The following is a 16278-nucleotide window of genomic DNA, read 5'->3' on the forward strand; positions in this document are numbered from 1 at the left end:
CATTTAAAATACAGGGTAAATCGATGAGAATTAAACAAATCTAGTAAACTAGCCGACTTACAAAATGGCAAGAATACAGCTGTGCTGTAGTACTAAAAGCTAATTTTTTCCAAGTTTATTAATAATTTAACTTTTTCTACTGTTATTCATAATATGTGATTAATAGCAAAGGATTATGTCCATTGTAGACAATCAAATTTTGTTTGTCACTGTTTTTTGATTAAAAATTAAAAAAAAAACTTGTGGTACAGAGTGGTCAAACAAAGGTTTGATGGCTGTATCTCAAAACTACAAAATAATGTCTTAGAAGGTTTCTTGTATGGTTGATCGTCCTTTTCAATAGCTTTAAAAAAAACAAAAGCATTACGAAATTTTCAGATTTAAAATATTGACTATGTAGTGTTTTAAGGTCAAAAGTGGCTTAAATCAAATCGACACCATAACGTGATTTAGTCTTAGTATGGAGATTAATGGCAAACAAAAATCACTCCTATTGGTGCCAAGGGTGGCTAAAATAAACTAAGTGGAGATTACAAAAAGTAAAAAGTCTAGATATGGAACTTTTTTCCACATTTGATTCTAACATTTTTCAAAATTTTGCATTTTTGAGATACAGACGCTTACCTCGCTAAATTGACCAACCTGTACAGCAGTAACACCAACACTCTATATGCAACAGTTACACTTTAAAATCACCATTAAAATTTGAAGGGATGCTGGGTAAATGGAACCAAAAAAAAAAATTGAACATCGATCAACAAGCCAGCAGGAACGCTACGAAGCAACGGGATGACTGTGTCGCTAGATCCTGCGGATCGCGAATGTGTCTTTGGTGCACGGTAGTACGTTCGCAAATTTTGCTTCGGGTTACCTCGGGATTTTGCACACGATCATCGTAGCAAGTCGTACCAACGCAAACATGAATGGTACCCCCGCGCCCACCCCCCTTTTCCGTAATTATTGTTGCGTATGGTCAGGGCAACGACAAAACCGATGATGTATCTATTCTGCGCCACGGCCAATGTCCTTAGGGTAGGTCGCTAACATAGCGGTATTTCGCGTGCGATTTTCGCGGAAGGAACTCGATCTCGGCCGGATCGCGATGTCTGCTGCGAACAGCTCACGTTGTGCCGTACCGGAATCATGTGAAACGCCACTTTAAATCAGTAAGTTTCCAACTAATTTGCACGTGCGAATCCAAACTTAATGACTACACTAACCTAAAGTACTCCACATTGAACATTGAAGAATCAAGTGTGTGTCAAGTCTGGATATCTCGGTGGCCAGTTAAAAAAAAAACTTTTTTGATGTTCTTTAGTAACTTTCCAAATTCTTTTTTTAGAACTTATTTTGCCATTACTTGCTTTGACTTTTACGTCAAAAGTCAAGTAATCTCAAGTCTGGAAAACTCGGTGATCAATCAGTAGCACGCCCTCTATTCTCCACAAAAAATGATGAAGATTCTGCTCTTAAAGTGATTTTTTATTAAAAGCAATTATTGAAGCATCTTTTATCTTAAAGTTGCTTCCCCTATACAGGGTGGTCCTCCGGGAACTGTATCGATCGATTATGTGCAAAGTAGGTACACATAAGAGAAATCTGAAAATTTGTTCAAAGTCGATATGGGTCGTTCATCTAAAATATTTTCAATATTCGGTTATACTATTCTACGACCAATTCTAAACATATTTCCTGTATCCGTTTTTGAAATATTCAATGTAAAAGTGGACATTTGCAATACTACCTAAAACAGTTTTGTAATTTTTGCATATCGTACATCGGTTTTTGGTCGGTTTTTGTGTTTAAAAACGTCAAACATAATGATACAGGGTAATCAAAAGTTGGATTCAAAAAAATAAATTTTAAAAAGTGCAAAAAGTGAAGTCTTTTAAATGGAGCACACCTTTTTCATAATTTTATCTTGTTCCTCGTCTAAAATTAAGTTTAAAACTTCTCTTCGCACTTTTTAAAATTGATTTTTGACCACCCAAAAATGTAATAATATATGGAAATTGGTACCTACTTCAGGTATAACCGGAAGTGCCTCCATCTTGAAAATATTTTTTTCTCAAAACAACAGAAAAATCGATTTTCGAAAATGTTTTATTTTGGTTATTTGAGGTTGTTCTAGCTCAAACGTACTACTTGATCTAAAGAACTTAGCAAATAGAGTGTTAGAGAATGACAAATTACTAACATGTTGGACACAATCACAAACTAAGACCAGTACTGTGATTTACGCAAATATTGCACATTAGTGGAAAAAAGACAAAACCAATCACCTAATGTAAACTGGTTGAAGGTCTCCCTTGTAAAAAAATGCATTATATTCAAATTTGTTTGCAAAAAACAAACCAATAACGACCCAATAAAAAAATTGACAACAAAAGAAAACAAAGTCCAACGGGAAATGGTATTTCTAGTCCCTTGACCTTTGGCTCGACACAAAATCTGCTACTTTATGTTTATATCCAGAGGCGTAACGTGATAATTCTGCACATTCAACATTACTCAAACAAATAAGTTTAACATTTAATTTATCACACTAACACCGGTGTAAATGTTCACTTTTAATGGAGTTGATGGTCGCCTTAACAACGTAATTTTCCTTTCAATATAATCGATTAATGTCGAAGGATATACGTGAACGTCTATGTGCAATGCGTGTGTAAACAATTGTGCAGTAAATACGCGTACGTGAAGACAACAATAATAGAGATAAGAGTTCAATAGATCTATTGAACAACGGTTAGAAAGTGAATTTTTGAAAAAAATTGCTTAACTAAATATTAATATTTAACAAATCACTTCTGCACTTTGTATTAAAGATTTAATTAAGAATTAGCTTTTTTTGTGAAGATGTCAGAAATTTTAAAAACCTGGACAAGGTCTTCAAAAGTTTACAACACTCTAAAGGAGCAACCTTGAGTAACTTTGGACAAAAGCTTCAGAAACTTGTGGTAAACCAATTGAGTGCTTTAGAATCTTCATCACTAAAGCGTACAGCTCTCTTTGATTAGGGCCTCAGAGAGAAAAAGCTCTCATAGAAACAAAGGTCTTTAGAACCATGGTAAATTTAGACTGCTCTTCTAAATGTCACTTTACACTTGATCATAAGTCACATGATTTCTGTTAGGTTTTGCTGTAGCTGTGTGAACTAGTGAACCAATGAGAAAGCGAGTATATTTAAGACCAATTAAATGCGTTTTATCGTTTCGTAACCTTTTCCAGTCATAATGCGTTGATAGTCTGTGACCTTTGGTGATGAAAATGCAGTCGCGATCAAATTTAAGTGTACTGAAACTCTCCGGGTTCGCCTTCAACTAATCCGAATTCAACATGGCATTAATCAAACATTAGATAAACCGTTTTCGACACCATATAAACGAGGTTTTAGAGCTTTGCTAAAGCACTAGAGGAAGCATCCTTCGAACTGTTTATTGTTTGATTAGCTCCATCCTTGATGCACCGAGACAAACAACCATATCTTCTGGATTTTTAAAAATTACAAGGATGCCAACCATCGCGCGAAATCATGATTGTACTTTAATATAGTTGCAAAACCAGTTTATAGCAAAATGTCGCGCAGATATCGTCTCTATGTTGAGTTGTCGTGATTATTTTTTTGTGATTTTCCAGTTATCCACCAGGTAACACACGTACTAATCACATGACCCAATTTTGCTGCCAGGACTTTCAGTGTCATTAATATTACAAAAAGAAACTTAGGTCCTTAATAATACGGTCTCCAAAAAATGCTCATCCACCCACTACTATCGTTTTGTGCGTGTCTAATACCAACTTAATAGGAATATACAATTAAAAACGGAAAAAAGGGGGCCAAATATTGCGTTCTTACGCACATTTCGCCCTCACTCACCACCCCTTATAAAACCGGACAGCCAATTTTAATAGTGCTGATTAGGATGATAAGAAACGGTTCACCCAGTTTGGTCCCCCTCATTTTTTTTGCCCGTTTTTACTATATTTAAACACGCAAAAAAGGAAAGTTTAGTCACTTTGATCCCTACGTGAAATCAAAAAAATATTTAGAAACATTTTTGAAGACTATATAGAAATTGCTTAGATTCATTTCAAAATTAAGTTATTCTTCTGTCCAAATTTTCAAAGTCACGAGATTGTTTCAATATTTTAGTACTACTACGACCACGTGACTTTTTTAAAATTTGATTTTTCTAGTTTATGTCAAGGTCACGTGATTTTCATTTGTAATTTTTTAGACGGTGTTTCAAGCTGATTTACACTGTTTCAGGTTTTTTGTTTGATTTCTAGTTTTTCTGAGTGAACTTAACTGTTTGAAAATGTTTTTAAATTTCAGGATATTTCAAGTTTGGATTTAGGTTTTGTCACAGTCACGTCATTGTGTCAAAATTTTAGTACTACATCACTAAATTTACAGTTTTCACGACCACGTGACTGAAGATTTTTGAATTTATCAAAATTAATGTTAACTTAAGAATTGTTTTTGATAATGATAATACTTAATCTGATCGATTTCCTCCAATAGGCTAAGAAATAATCCAAACTTGCCAATGTTTATTTATCGTATTATCTAAGCATTGAACTTTCATCGTGCCGGATTTACTCGACTCCATTAAAAAGAGGCACAATTCACGAATTCGGTGACTTTTAAAGCCCCCGAGATGAAAACATGCGAGGGTCCGAAAAATTGCTTGCCTGTACAAATTATGATTTATTTTTGATCGTTTACTAAAGTAAAAGGGTCATAAAATGATCTGAAATGTTTTTCCGTTAGTTGATACATACTGTATATTGCCTAAAAGTGAAAACCACGCCCATGGCGTGCGGGTGTAATCCACAAACTGGAAATTACGCCAACTTCTTGTTACAGGTGAATTATTGAGGGCATTTTTGCGTAGTAGGAAGGCAGTCGCAGGAATATTGTGATTATCGACGTAGGTCTCATTTATATTTCATAAATCGGTATAGGAAAGTACATTTTCCAGACGTTAAAAGGGTATTTTTTTGACGTCGATGCGGAGCAATTGGGGTTAATAGCTGTCGAGGGTTATTTTTAGAGTTTCAGGTATTTTTCAATGAAATTAGTTGACCAAGATTGGAAATAAGTAAAGTTATAATAAACTGTTTTCATTGATAGATTCGTTCGTCTGTACATACTTTCGATTTAAAGTGGGCAACCCTCGTAACGCAATAAGCAAATTAAACCCTAGAAAAAGGAAAAAGAAGAGCACACACACACGTGCCAATCAATAACCACGTGAAATACAAATTACTCCTATTTTGGGGCCGATTGCTACAAGCTTTTTAAAAGGTGTCCGTGGGCGGTTTGTATGTATCGTCCACTAGAATGATAATATTTTTGTATATTTTGTATTGATTTCTGGAAAATGGGCGAAAATTAACCACTTGCTTATTAGAAAAGATGGGGGAACTAAATTTACGTATGCCATTAGTGTCGTTATTTATTAAACACCATTGAAAGTGGCAGCATTATATATTTTGTTAATTACATACCACTCTAATAATTTTAGATCATTTTGTATAAAGTGTTAGTTACGTTTTTTGTCAAATTATTTTTTTTTTGTAAAAAAGAATTAGACTTCCTGTCATGTATCTGTCAAAATTACTACTATGTTGAACTCACTGAATTTTTGGTTGTTTAATTTACATTTGACAACAACTTTAATTATGAAACCATATACGGTCTGTTTAACCGTAACCAATCCAGGTAAATTATTATATTCATTGTTTTTATGCTAGGGGGCTGATTGGCTGGACGTGTAGACGTTGACAGCGTTGACATATCCAGTGACGTTACAAACCAAGAACTAGCAAGTGCTTAGATAGGTTGCAGATGTTCAGAAGCGGATTTATATAAGAATTAACTGCCAGACTTTATGTTACTTTTCTCTCTAGTATACTAAATATTGCAGAGTTACCAATCAAATCAATCACATTGCTCTGAGCAGTAATGTCACCTTCTTTAAAATTAATTATATTAAAGTAAAATTGCCGAATAACCTGGTAAATAATTGATGAGCTGCCAATTAATGCGCATTACTAATTTAGACCAGTTTTTTTCTTCCAACTGAACTGCACGCTGACCAGATTTTAATCCACTCGACTTCTCGCATAAATCTAAATTTTAACATTGTATTGTATAGTAATTTAAATTGCTAAACATCTCTGGCGCGCGCCTTTAAACTATTCAGAAAAGGGTTGAATACTGTGGCGGTCACTAAAATTGCTAATTTTTATATTGTTGTTATTATAGTGTGATGAGAGAAGCGTGTCAAGCATACTGAAGGGGGTAAAGTTGACCCTCAATTTTATCCTTAAGTGTGTCACTGAGAAATCTGTTATTGTTATCAGTAACATAAGGTCTGTTTGCAGAGGCAATCTCTGACTGGTTTCCAACTCAGAAACAGTAAATGTCAAGTTTCATTGGTTTGATTCTCACGTGACTATGACGTTTTTGGACTTGGGATGTAACAGATCTTCAAGGTTCTTTTTGTCACTCTCAGTTTTTGACAGTTAACAGATACACCGTTGCCAAATTAATCTAGATTCTTCCGTGACGTTCAATTATGAGTACGTTTAAAATAAATATTTCAACTTAATAGGGTGGGTTGGTAAAATTGCCAAATTACCGTCCGGTAAATAATTGATGAGCTTAAAGCTATTGCGCATTTGCCACACATCCGGACCGTGGAAAGTTCAGCCCCCGCAAGGATAAATCGCCAATAATGGAAGATTTGGAGAAGGGTTTCGGCGCATGCCGTTACACCCTTCGACATTTTGAAAACCAATTTTTTTCACCGTAATGCGTAGCAAACTATTTTTGTTTGTATTTTTGTCTGCCTTTTGAGGGCATCACTTTTAAATTATCGCCTCTAATAACCGTATAGGGAAATTAATATAATAAACCGCCGAACTCGAAAGAAGTCGAGGAATAATAATGAAGCTGCGAGGTCTTGTACCCCATCCTACGCTCGGATTTAATAACATTTGAATTTCCTTCTATCTACCTATCGGCTTTTTTTTATTGAACCGTGGAGCCCATAATTATTCAGGTTTGTTTATTAGACAGATCGGAATTTTTGGTTAAGAAACCCTTTTATAAATCACCCATTTAAGACCACTAAACCAATTATTAATAAATGCACCCTTGTTTGGTCAACGATTAAGGGGTCATCTCCCCAAAACAGTCAAATCACGTGGCAAAGTTCAAGGGTTGACCATGGTCATTTAAATTGTATATCGCGAATTTTTGCATAATGAAGGGCGCGTGACGCACATAAAAAATTACACAATCTCCAGGAAGGGGGTCGTTTTTAAGGGATGCTGTTCAATTCACACTATGTTAATAGTTAAGGGGTATTTTAATACGAAAAAAGGGTCAAGAGCGAGTGTAATACATTTTTTTCGTAGAATTAGTCCTTGATAGGCTTTACACAGTTATAAAGAATTTTTTAGTTTATTTCAGGAAACCGCACGCTATTGGCGTTTGCTTTCGTGTTTCACAATGTCCTTCTTTATGCATTTTTAATAGATAATCACTGAAAATGACTACGGAAATAGGGAGTTGTTTCACTGAACCAGCTCATTTCATCATAAGCAAAAAGCTAACTTAGTACAAAATTGTTTTTAAACTTTGTTCAAAGTTGGCAAGTGGTTGGCGGTTGATGACACTTGGACTAGCAAAATATAAGGTAATAAAGGGCAACAATGTTTCAATAGCACCCTAACAATTCCATTAGCTAAACATGGACGTTCAGTATTGACGCCATACGGACATGCTTTCGTCATTATCGCAAAATAATATAAAATGACCATTGTCCGATGTTCTAAAAAAGAAAAATAGAACAAACGGGGTCATATTATTCTAGCATTTAATTACTTACTTTTATCATTTATATTTGGTTCATTTATATTCAGAATAGGAATCTTTTTTTTTAAGCCATTATCAACTTGAATACTGTTTTTAATACATACAGGGTTAGCCACCCAAATCGTTCATTAAAAGTTTATTAGTATCCAATATTAATAGAAATTTGATGCATATACTATAACTTGCTTATTTTAATTGGAACACCCTGTATGTTATTGTATTTCTGAATAGACCTGATTTCTATCATTTGGTAATATTTTTAATTCATTTCAAAATCAGTAAAAAAATTGTCAAATTTTCTAATATGACCACGCAGTAGATCTAAAAAAGTTAAGACAAGAACATGCAAGCCGTTTTGCTCTAGCTTATTCAGATCAGGAGGTATGACACTTTAAAAACTAAAAATGTCATTTTTCAAACGTCAATATTTTGCAATCAAAATCAATAAAAAATATTTGAAATCGATAGGACTATTCAAAAATTCAATAATATAGAGGGTGTTCCATATAGAACGCATCGAATTAATCTTACTTCCAAAATTTGAAATTTCTATAAATATTTCGTCCTGATAAACTTTTAATAAACGGTTTAGTTGGCTAACCCTGTAGACTGTAGCCAATCCAGGTAAATTATTATATTCGTTTCCTTTATGCTAAAGCGCTGATAGGATCGATGTGTAGACGTTGACATATAAAGTGACATTACAGACAAAGAACTGAAAAGTGGCTAGATGGGAATTGTTGCAGAAATATTGTTAGTTGCAATTTTTTTGAGATTTGCCTGTGACGGGTCAGGTACACCAAAAAACTTATCCGAAGTACAGTATCATGCAAGTTCGATTTTCAAATTTACTTTGCTGATCCAATCGGAATTAGACGATCATTGTTTCGGATATACAGAGGATTTTTGGATATTAGCTGTCATTTAAGTTAACAAAAAACTGAAAACGGCCACTTACAGGGTTTTTTACGTAGATCCCATAAGCGTAGTAGCTTTTAGTCTAAAGGGTCTAATTTTGAAGTTGGTAACGGAAGTATGCTGATTTCAGTGACATAGTTTTGTATACTATTTTCTAAAATATTAATAAAAACTATATTTTCCTAACCTAACCTAACCTAACCCTCTATCTACTACTTTTTGCTCTGGTACTCCGTAAAACTTAAGGAAAGTGGCCAACCTGTACAGTAGTTGCGTAAATCAGTGGATAGAGTTATGATTTTGGTGGCTTTCAGCTGCTGCAATAAACTACCAGCATGGCCATTCTAGTTGCATCATTATATCTACGTTGGCAACATGACTGACAGATTAAATGACGTTACAGAACAATGAATTGGACTTAAAAGTTGCCTGGATGTGTCTTGCCATCAAAAGCCATAAGGTGACTCATTTAATTTGACGATGCAAATAAATTGGCTACATAATTTGTTGCTAAGCGACTGGTAGCATATAAAAAGGGAAACGGGAGACTCGTTCCGCAAGACTAAACGCGCCGGATCATCGCGGCGCAGACAAAAATGCAACCGCTACCAGTACTATATACGTATAATGGGTAAAGTTGCCCTAGACCTAAACACTGATGATGGGAGACGGAAAGCGCGATATCGCTAAAAAAAGACGAAAGTCGGCCTACGCACTCAACTTACGCACTATAACGCCCCACCATTCGGCTACCCCCATGAAACATTGCCAGATTTACCAAAAAAGAAAACACCATAATGTAGTGTATTTGGCAGGTTACAGCAGTTTTCTGTGTAAAAATTTGGTATAAATGTCTGGTTAATAATTTTAAATTAATCAATAAACTAGTTATCTGTGTTTGGTTATATTTAGGGATAATTACACTCTTGAAAGTAGTTAAAACCCATTAAGATAAACAAAACTACAGCGAAAGTTTGGCAACGTTGCCCTCGTACCGCGCCACCCCCCCGTCATGGTAGGCCATCGTTTTTCGAAACGTTTCGGACGTTTTGACGAAAAACTTATGCGTGCAGTGCAATAGTGCGTTGCGTGCGTCCGCGGAAGAAAAACGCATATTATTCGCCTTCCGTCGACTTTGACTTTTATTTTGCTGACTGTGTGAATCAGGCTTTAAATTCACCACAATCGACCAATAAAGAGACGCGGCTAGTTCGTTTTTCTATGGTACTTTTCAAATTTTTCTCTCAATTTATCGAGGAAACAAATGGATTTTGATTGTGCACTTTGATCGAGTCCGCAATTAAGTGCAATTTTTTTCGCAAATGTAAGTTTTTTTTAATTTTTTTATTTTGTTATCATTTTTGTTGGTTCAAAATTTTTTATTTTTAAGTGGAAAGAGATTTACAACTAGACCCTTACACGGTAGTAGAGCGGTTATTGCTCCCATTTTAAAGTCAAGCAGTATCATAAATCACTTGTCAAAATTCGCAAAGCAAATAGGCAAATTCTAGAAGCCCTTTTTACCCAAATTACGCCCCTTTTGTAGGCCTATTAGGACCGGCTATTGTTATTCTAAAACCTGCTGAGGTAGTGAAACCAATACCCATTAACCGTTCGCAATTTGACCATCACCTGGTTTTGACACCTTACCGGTACCCAAATTGGCTACTTTCTAATAAATTTATAATGTACAGGGTGGGCCAGTATCGTTGAAGGATAAAAAAGTTTTATATTAAAATTTGCGTAAAGGCACTGTGGGTGTGATTTGTCAAAAAAGAAGTACAATTTTGATTTTTTTTTCTTTAGATTTAAATATTGCTAGTAAAACATTTTGACAACACTGTAAGATTTGAGTCAGACTGAAATTTCTTGTTAAGTCCCCCAGGTCTTTTTAATGACTTCTTCAGCGAGTTTAACTGCAAATTGCTGTGGGTTTATATTTTTAGAAATCAGTGTTCTTCAAGAAGTTGCCAACTCTTGCTTTAGTTCTGAAGTTTATTATCTCAATCTCTAAAAGTGACCAAACAAAATGCCTAATTTTAGTAAAAAACCCATTCAGAGATTCCTTTCTGTCGATTTTATTATCTTTTAGACACAATAACCATCACCCACCCATAAAACATCCCTTTTCTAAGGTTGCGGAAAAGCCCTTAATACCTGGTGATAATACCGAAAAAGAAACGGTGATAAAAATCATCCGACCGCAAATTCTTGTTGTCCTTCTCTCACCCCGTAGATAAAGAGATGACGGGTCAGGTAAATTCCGCGGGGTAAAATAGAAAAGCGAGGGGCGGGGGGATGAACGTTTTTGGCCAATAGCGAGGGGCGTAGCCACCGAACGGGACACTTTCAAGGGGTTGTTTTTCGATTGACAGCGGATGCCGCGCATAGTAAAAAGATAGTTCTCTATAAGTGCGGTTCGTAGATGAGCAAAAAGGTTTTTGCGTGTTAGTTTTTTTTTTTAATTTCTGTTTGTCTAGTGATTTTTGTATTTTTTTTTTTTGGACTCAAAGGTTAGTGGTTTTTATGTAAATAAATTGAATCAAATTTAGTATAGGAAACTGTTGCGCTCCTACTAATAAAACAACTTAAAACTTTAGAATTGTTTCAATTGTGGTGTTAATTTGATTTCTTTAAGAAATTTCTTTTCTTATATAATAATATCTTTGTATCTATATTCTAAAAAAAACTTTGAAGATTTCTGGAAAGCCAATGTTGCCAAACTACACTTGTGATAAAAGTAAATTTAATTTATAAGGTTTTTGACAAAAACTTTGTTCCGCGAATAGCCACATCATTAGGGACACTAATTCGTATAGTCAATGCCAAACAACTTTTCCCGTTTACGCGATAAACAATCACAAACGAACAATTAATTATAACAAAATGGGATAGCACTAATAGGACTGGAAACGTTTTCGCAACAATCTACGTCTTTTTGTAAATTGAAAAAAAATTAGTTCTAATTAAAAAGCGATTTAGTTTTGGGTGATTGTTCTTCCTGCATGATAAAAACGATATCGGATCGCTGCTATTATTCTTAGGAGTAAATATTTTCAATAACTCTTGAACACAAACAACTGAATTTACCACATCCATGGCAGACCGCAAACAAATATTATTTGCTGAGGCAAAATTTGCACTCGGATTAAGGGTTTACTATCTTTATGAGATATTTAGGGTAAACTATGCCAAAACATGATTGAATTGTAAATTTAGCTATTTTGTAGAAAGAGTGTACCAGATACAAAATGGCCCAGTCGCAACAGTACTGCCTTAGATGGAACAACCACCGGACCAATTTACTGTCGGTATTTGATGAACTTTTACAAAATGAATCATTCACTGACGTCACTTTGGCCTGTGAGGGTGGTACCCCCATCAAGGCACACCGAATGGTGCTGGCAGCCTGTTCACCATATTTCCAAGTAGGTTTTTTTAGTACCAAAGTGATTTAGATACTAATGGGTGGTTTTCAGAATATTTTCACAGATTTGCCATGCAAACACCCTGTAGTGGTGCTTAAGGATGTAAAGTACTCAGAAATTAAGGCCATACTTGAATATATGTACCGGGGAGAGGTCAATGTGGCTCAAGATCAACTTGCAGCCTTGCTCAAAGTGGCCGAGGCCCTGAAAGTTAAAGGCTTAGTGGAGGAAAACCGGTATGTGATCTCTTAAACCCTTGCAATTTCATTGGTTCTGACATGGATTGGTTTTCAGGGCATGTAAAACAGAAAAAGAGGAACCGATGCCTTTAGACCATTCGCCATCTTCATTATCAAATAACTCGAATTCCCACATGAACCATAATACGGTGCATAGTAGCAGCAGTGGTGGATCCCCACCTCATTCTACCAACTCTATGTATAAGAATCCTTACAGTCCTTACGACCGTAAAAGTCAGGACAATCATAGAATGAATTTGCCTATATGGGCAGTACCTGGCCTACCTTTACCTCCTCACACTGCAGCTGTAAGTTTTTGTTATTTTTAAGTGAGGTTATTGTAATGTAACCAAAAAATTCTTTTTTCTTTAGCTTCCGAGCCAGAGTCATCCACATGCTGCCGTAACAGCAGCCGCGGCAATGTTAAGCAGCGCCTACGAAGCTGTCAACTCGGACATGTCCCCCTTAAAACGAAAAAAACTGAGCAGTCTGTTGATGCAAAGAGACACGCCAATTTTGAGGACGGTTTTAGGCCAAGGCCAATCAGAATCGCCTCAACCTGTCAGTTTAGTGTGCCATCCGGACAGTGCCGATATGTCCGCCAGTGAGGATAGGATTGTTAAGGTTAGTAATGTAAACAGATTGATTTTTTTTTGTACATGCACTCTGTGGCAACATTTCAAAAAATTTAATCTCACGTTCTTAGTTGGCCACCTGGTACATCCATTTTTAATCATATTTAACATTTTCAAAAATAATCTTTCATACCAATTTCTTGGTCAGTCTATAGAAATAAATTGATTTTTTGCAGCAGTTGAAGAATGAACCTTTAGAAGATGCGCAGTCACCCTACACGAACTTTACCGAAAGAATGAACGATGAAGAAGAAAAATCAAAACTGGCAATTCCGTCCTCCTCTCCCCAATCGTACACCCACGACATCCGGACCAGCGTCACTTCCGGCATAGCCACCTATGTGCCATCCCAGAAACCAGAATGGAAAAGATACAAACAATACACCAGAGAACACATAATGTCGGCTATTGAAGCAGTGAGAAACGGCATGTCAGCTCTACAAGCAGCTAGAAAGTATAATGTCCCATCGAGGACTCTGTACGACAAAGTGAAAAAAATGGGGATTACTACCAGCAGACCGTTTAAACGTGGCAGCAACGGACGATCCGCTTGTTTCCCGTACAGCTCCAACTCCCCCTTTGGTGGTCACGTGTCCGAAAACGAAGAGACAATGAACAACAACACCGCCATGTTGGAAGCCAGCACCTTTTTGCAACAGGCCTTGGATCGAGGTGGTGATGAACGGGAAGCATTGGCGGCCATGGCGGCGGCTGCAGCCGCCCACGCTGTGGCTTCCGGGCATTCAACCAGTCCCAATAATATGCAGGCGCGTAGTCCAAGCCCCAGTCCTACTATGTTGAAATATATGAGGCACAGCAGCCTCACGCCTTCACCAGCACCTGGTAGCGACCATCACAGCGACCAAACGAACGGGAGTTCGGAACGCGACCGAGAAGAGGACGAAGACCAAGTGGAAGACTTGTCCGTTAACCGAAAACATGACGTTATGGAGTCACGTGTCATTATGCCTCCAATGAATCAAGTGTCTGCCATCATAAAAAAAGAAGAAATGATGTCTGATAGCATTAAGGATATGAGAATCCTGGAAATGCGAGTGGAAGGTGATGGGAACTAGCTTCACTCTAAATAGGTAACTTTTGTGAATATTGATTTCAATCAACCGTGCAATATAAAATGATGGAATTCTGTGGTGGTTGACGACCCGTACTCACTTTTTAGCTTTAGGTTACTTAAAAAAAAACACATTTCTTGTCTAAAGAAACCGTATACGTAGTTGTATTAAGTTTCCAAAACGTAACTGAGTGCCTGTTTGTTGTAGTTTTTAAATCAAAGTTAATTGATCGCACTGTATGAGGACCAAATGCTCACCAAGTTTTGCTACAATAGTTCCTCTTTAGGAAACTGCAACTCATAAGACTGATAGATGTATATAATATGATTTTTATTTTATGAGACTGATGATTTTGTTTTTAAATGCATTATAATATGGAGAATGATGGGAGGAGATTAGGTCTGAATACTTTGACGAGATGTTATTATTATTATTACTATTATATTAACCGGATGGTGTTCAGTTTGTTAATTTTTATACTAAAAAAAAACCGTTGAATTCAAATTAAAACAGCGAGAGATGAGAGCGCCCTCTCTCGCTACAGTTATTAAGTTATCAGCTGTTTTACATGAAATTCAGGTACCAAAAGCTTTAATCTGGTTTTATGACTTTGACACTACTATATTATATAATTATTATTAATAAAAGCAATGATCGGCTTAAAGCCACTGCATTACAATGTTTGTACATAACATTTTTTGAGTAACAGTTAAAAAAAAAATACCAATGGAAATTTACTTTTTAAATATTTTTCGAACAGAAAATCTAGACAATGTATTATACAGAAATCTATTAATAAGAAAACAAAACTGTACATTTTAATATGAATGTGATTAAAAGTAAGAAATATAATTTTTTAAGTGGTAAAATACGGTTTTGGGGATAGATTTAGTAGAAAATGGTTTAAGCAACAAATATTGTTTAGGATATAGTTACTAGTTACAGACTAGACACTGAAAGTTGCTAATGCACTTAAACACACACTGGAACTAGTATGCATGTGGATGTGCTCAATTCTACAATAAATGCTCATCTAAACCAGATTTCAACAAAAATCAGACTGGATTGAATTGTTTTATAAGTACTATAATTAAAACAGCGGTATCGTGGACCAATGTAGATTATAATATGCAAGTTTGTGCCTTTTCACCTTTATAAAAAATATCTATACTATATTAAATGTTGGGAACATTCCAGTAGACGTATTAAATGTTGAAAAACACTGTTTGACTGCAATAATACATTTTTTTGATTGGACGCCTCTTTTTATTGGGTAGTTTATTAACTGTAACTTTTTGCCATTTAAGTTAAGACTGATTATTATATTATTATTTGTTATATATATTGTTGTCAAGTATTTTTAAAGCTTGTTATAATTTATAGAGAGATCTCTTCATTTACTAACCATCATATCTGTTTTTTTTTTTAACTTTCATTTTGTAAAGGAGTTTAAAAACGGTTTTATAATATATTAAGTTTCTATACATAAACTCCTCTAAAAACTACCTCATACACTAGTTTTAGTCGTTTTGTTTACCGATTTGTACATATACAGGGTGTTATACCTTTCAGACTATCCAGTAATTTTTCTTCTTTTATAGGTCGAATAATAATAACAAACCTTACTATTACATATTTGTGATTATTGCCAGTTACCCCCCCAGTTACTTTCAATAGTTTGTCATATTTTACCATATAACCCGAACCAGTTTAGTTATTTAACCAAAATGTAAACATTTATATACTTTACTGATAGTGTCCTTAAGGTTTTATGCACCATGCACAAGTATGTAAAGCATATTTTGCTGATGTAAGTGGATTATAATAAAAATCGTATATTTTAGTGTTTTTTTTTTGAATCTTACCAAAAATAAAGTTAGGGCTCGTCCACTAAAAAACATTTTTTGCGATAATTTATAGAATCACAACAAAATTCTATACCTATTTAAAAACGAAACATTTTGCTGCTAAAACCTTTAGCAAAAACCATACTTATTTGAGACACCATGTATAAGTGACTTAGAAAAATCCTGGTTTTTTATCTCTTCTCTTTATGACGAGTTGAGTGAGACAGACTATGTGTACGTACGT

General features: G+C 35.4%; 1 protein-coding gene across 2 annotated transcripts; it reads left to right on the forward strand.

Annotated features, from left to right (window-relative positions):
- The first annotated feature begins 1022 nt into the window (after positions 1 to 1022).
- LOC145730793 (uncharacterized) lies at positions 1023 to 16031 on the forward strand. 2 transcript variants are annotated; one of them, XM_081982217.1, is made up of 6 exons: positions 1023 to 1166; positions 12043 to 12240; positions 12292 to 12476; positions 12535 to 12787; positions 12852 to 13103; positions 13291 to 16031. In XM_081982217.1, the coding sequence occupies exons 2-6, from the start codon at positions 12064 to 12066 to the stop codon at positions 14188 to 14190; spliced, it is 1767 nt and encodes a 588-aa protein (XP_081838343.1). In that variant the 5' UTR covers positions 1023 to 1166; positions 12043 to 12063; the 3' UTR covers positions 14191 to 16031. The 2 variants fall into 2 exon arrangements, with proteins under 2 accessions (XP_081838343.1, XP_081838344.1); XM_081982218.1 differs by having other exon boundaries at positions 13294 to 16031.
- The last annotated feature ends 247 nt before the right edge of the window (positions 16032 to 16278 follow it).

This window comes from Ips typographus, linkage group LG6 (genome assembly GCF_016097725.1).
Source record: "Ips typographus isolate SLU linkage group LG6, UJ_Ityp_2.0, whole genome shotgun sequence".
Taxonomy (NCBI): Eukaryota; Metazoa; Arthropoda; class Insecta; order Coleoptera; family Curculionidae; genus Ips; species Ips typographus.

What these genes read in the sequence shown, in the direction of transcription:
- LOC145730793 (XM_081982217.1), top strand. Translation starts at nt 12,064, where the DNA reads ATGGCCCAGTCGCAACAGTACTGCCTTAGATGGAACAACCACCGGACC. An exon ending in GGCTTAGTGGAGGAAAACCG is followed by an intron (nt 12,477 to 12,534) that starts GTATGTGATCTC and finishes ATTGGTTTTCAG; the next exon opens with GGCATGTAAAACAGAAAAAG. An exon ending in TACCTCCTCACACTGCAGCT is followed by an intron (nt 12,788 to 12,851) that starts GTAAGTTTTTGT and finishes TTTTTTCTTTAG; the next exon opens with CTTCCGAGCCAGAGTCATCC.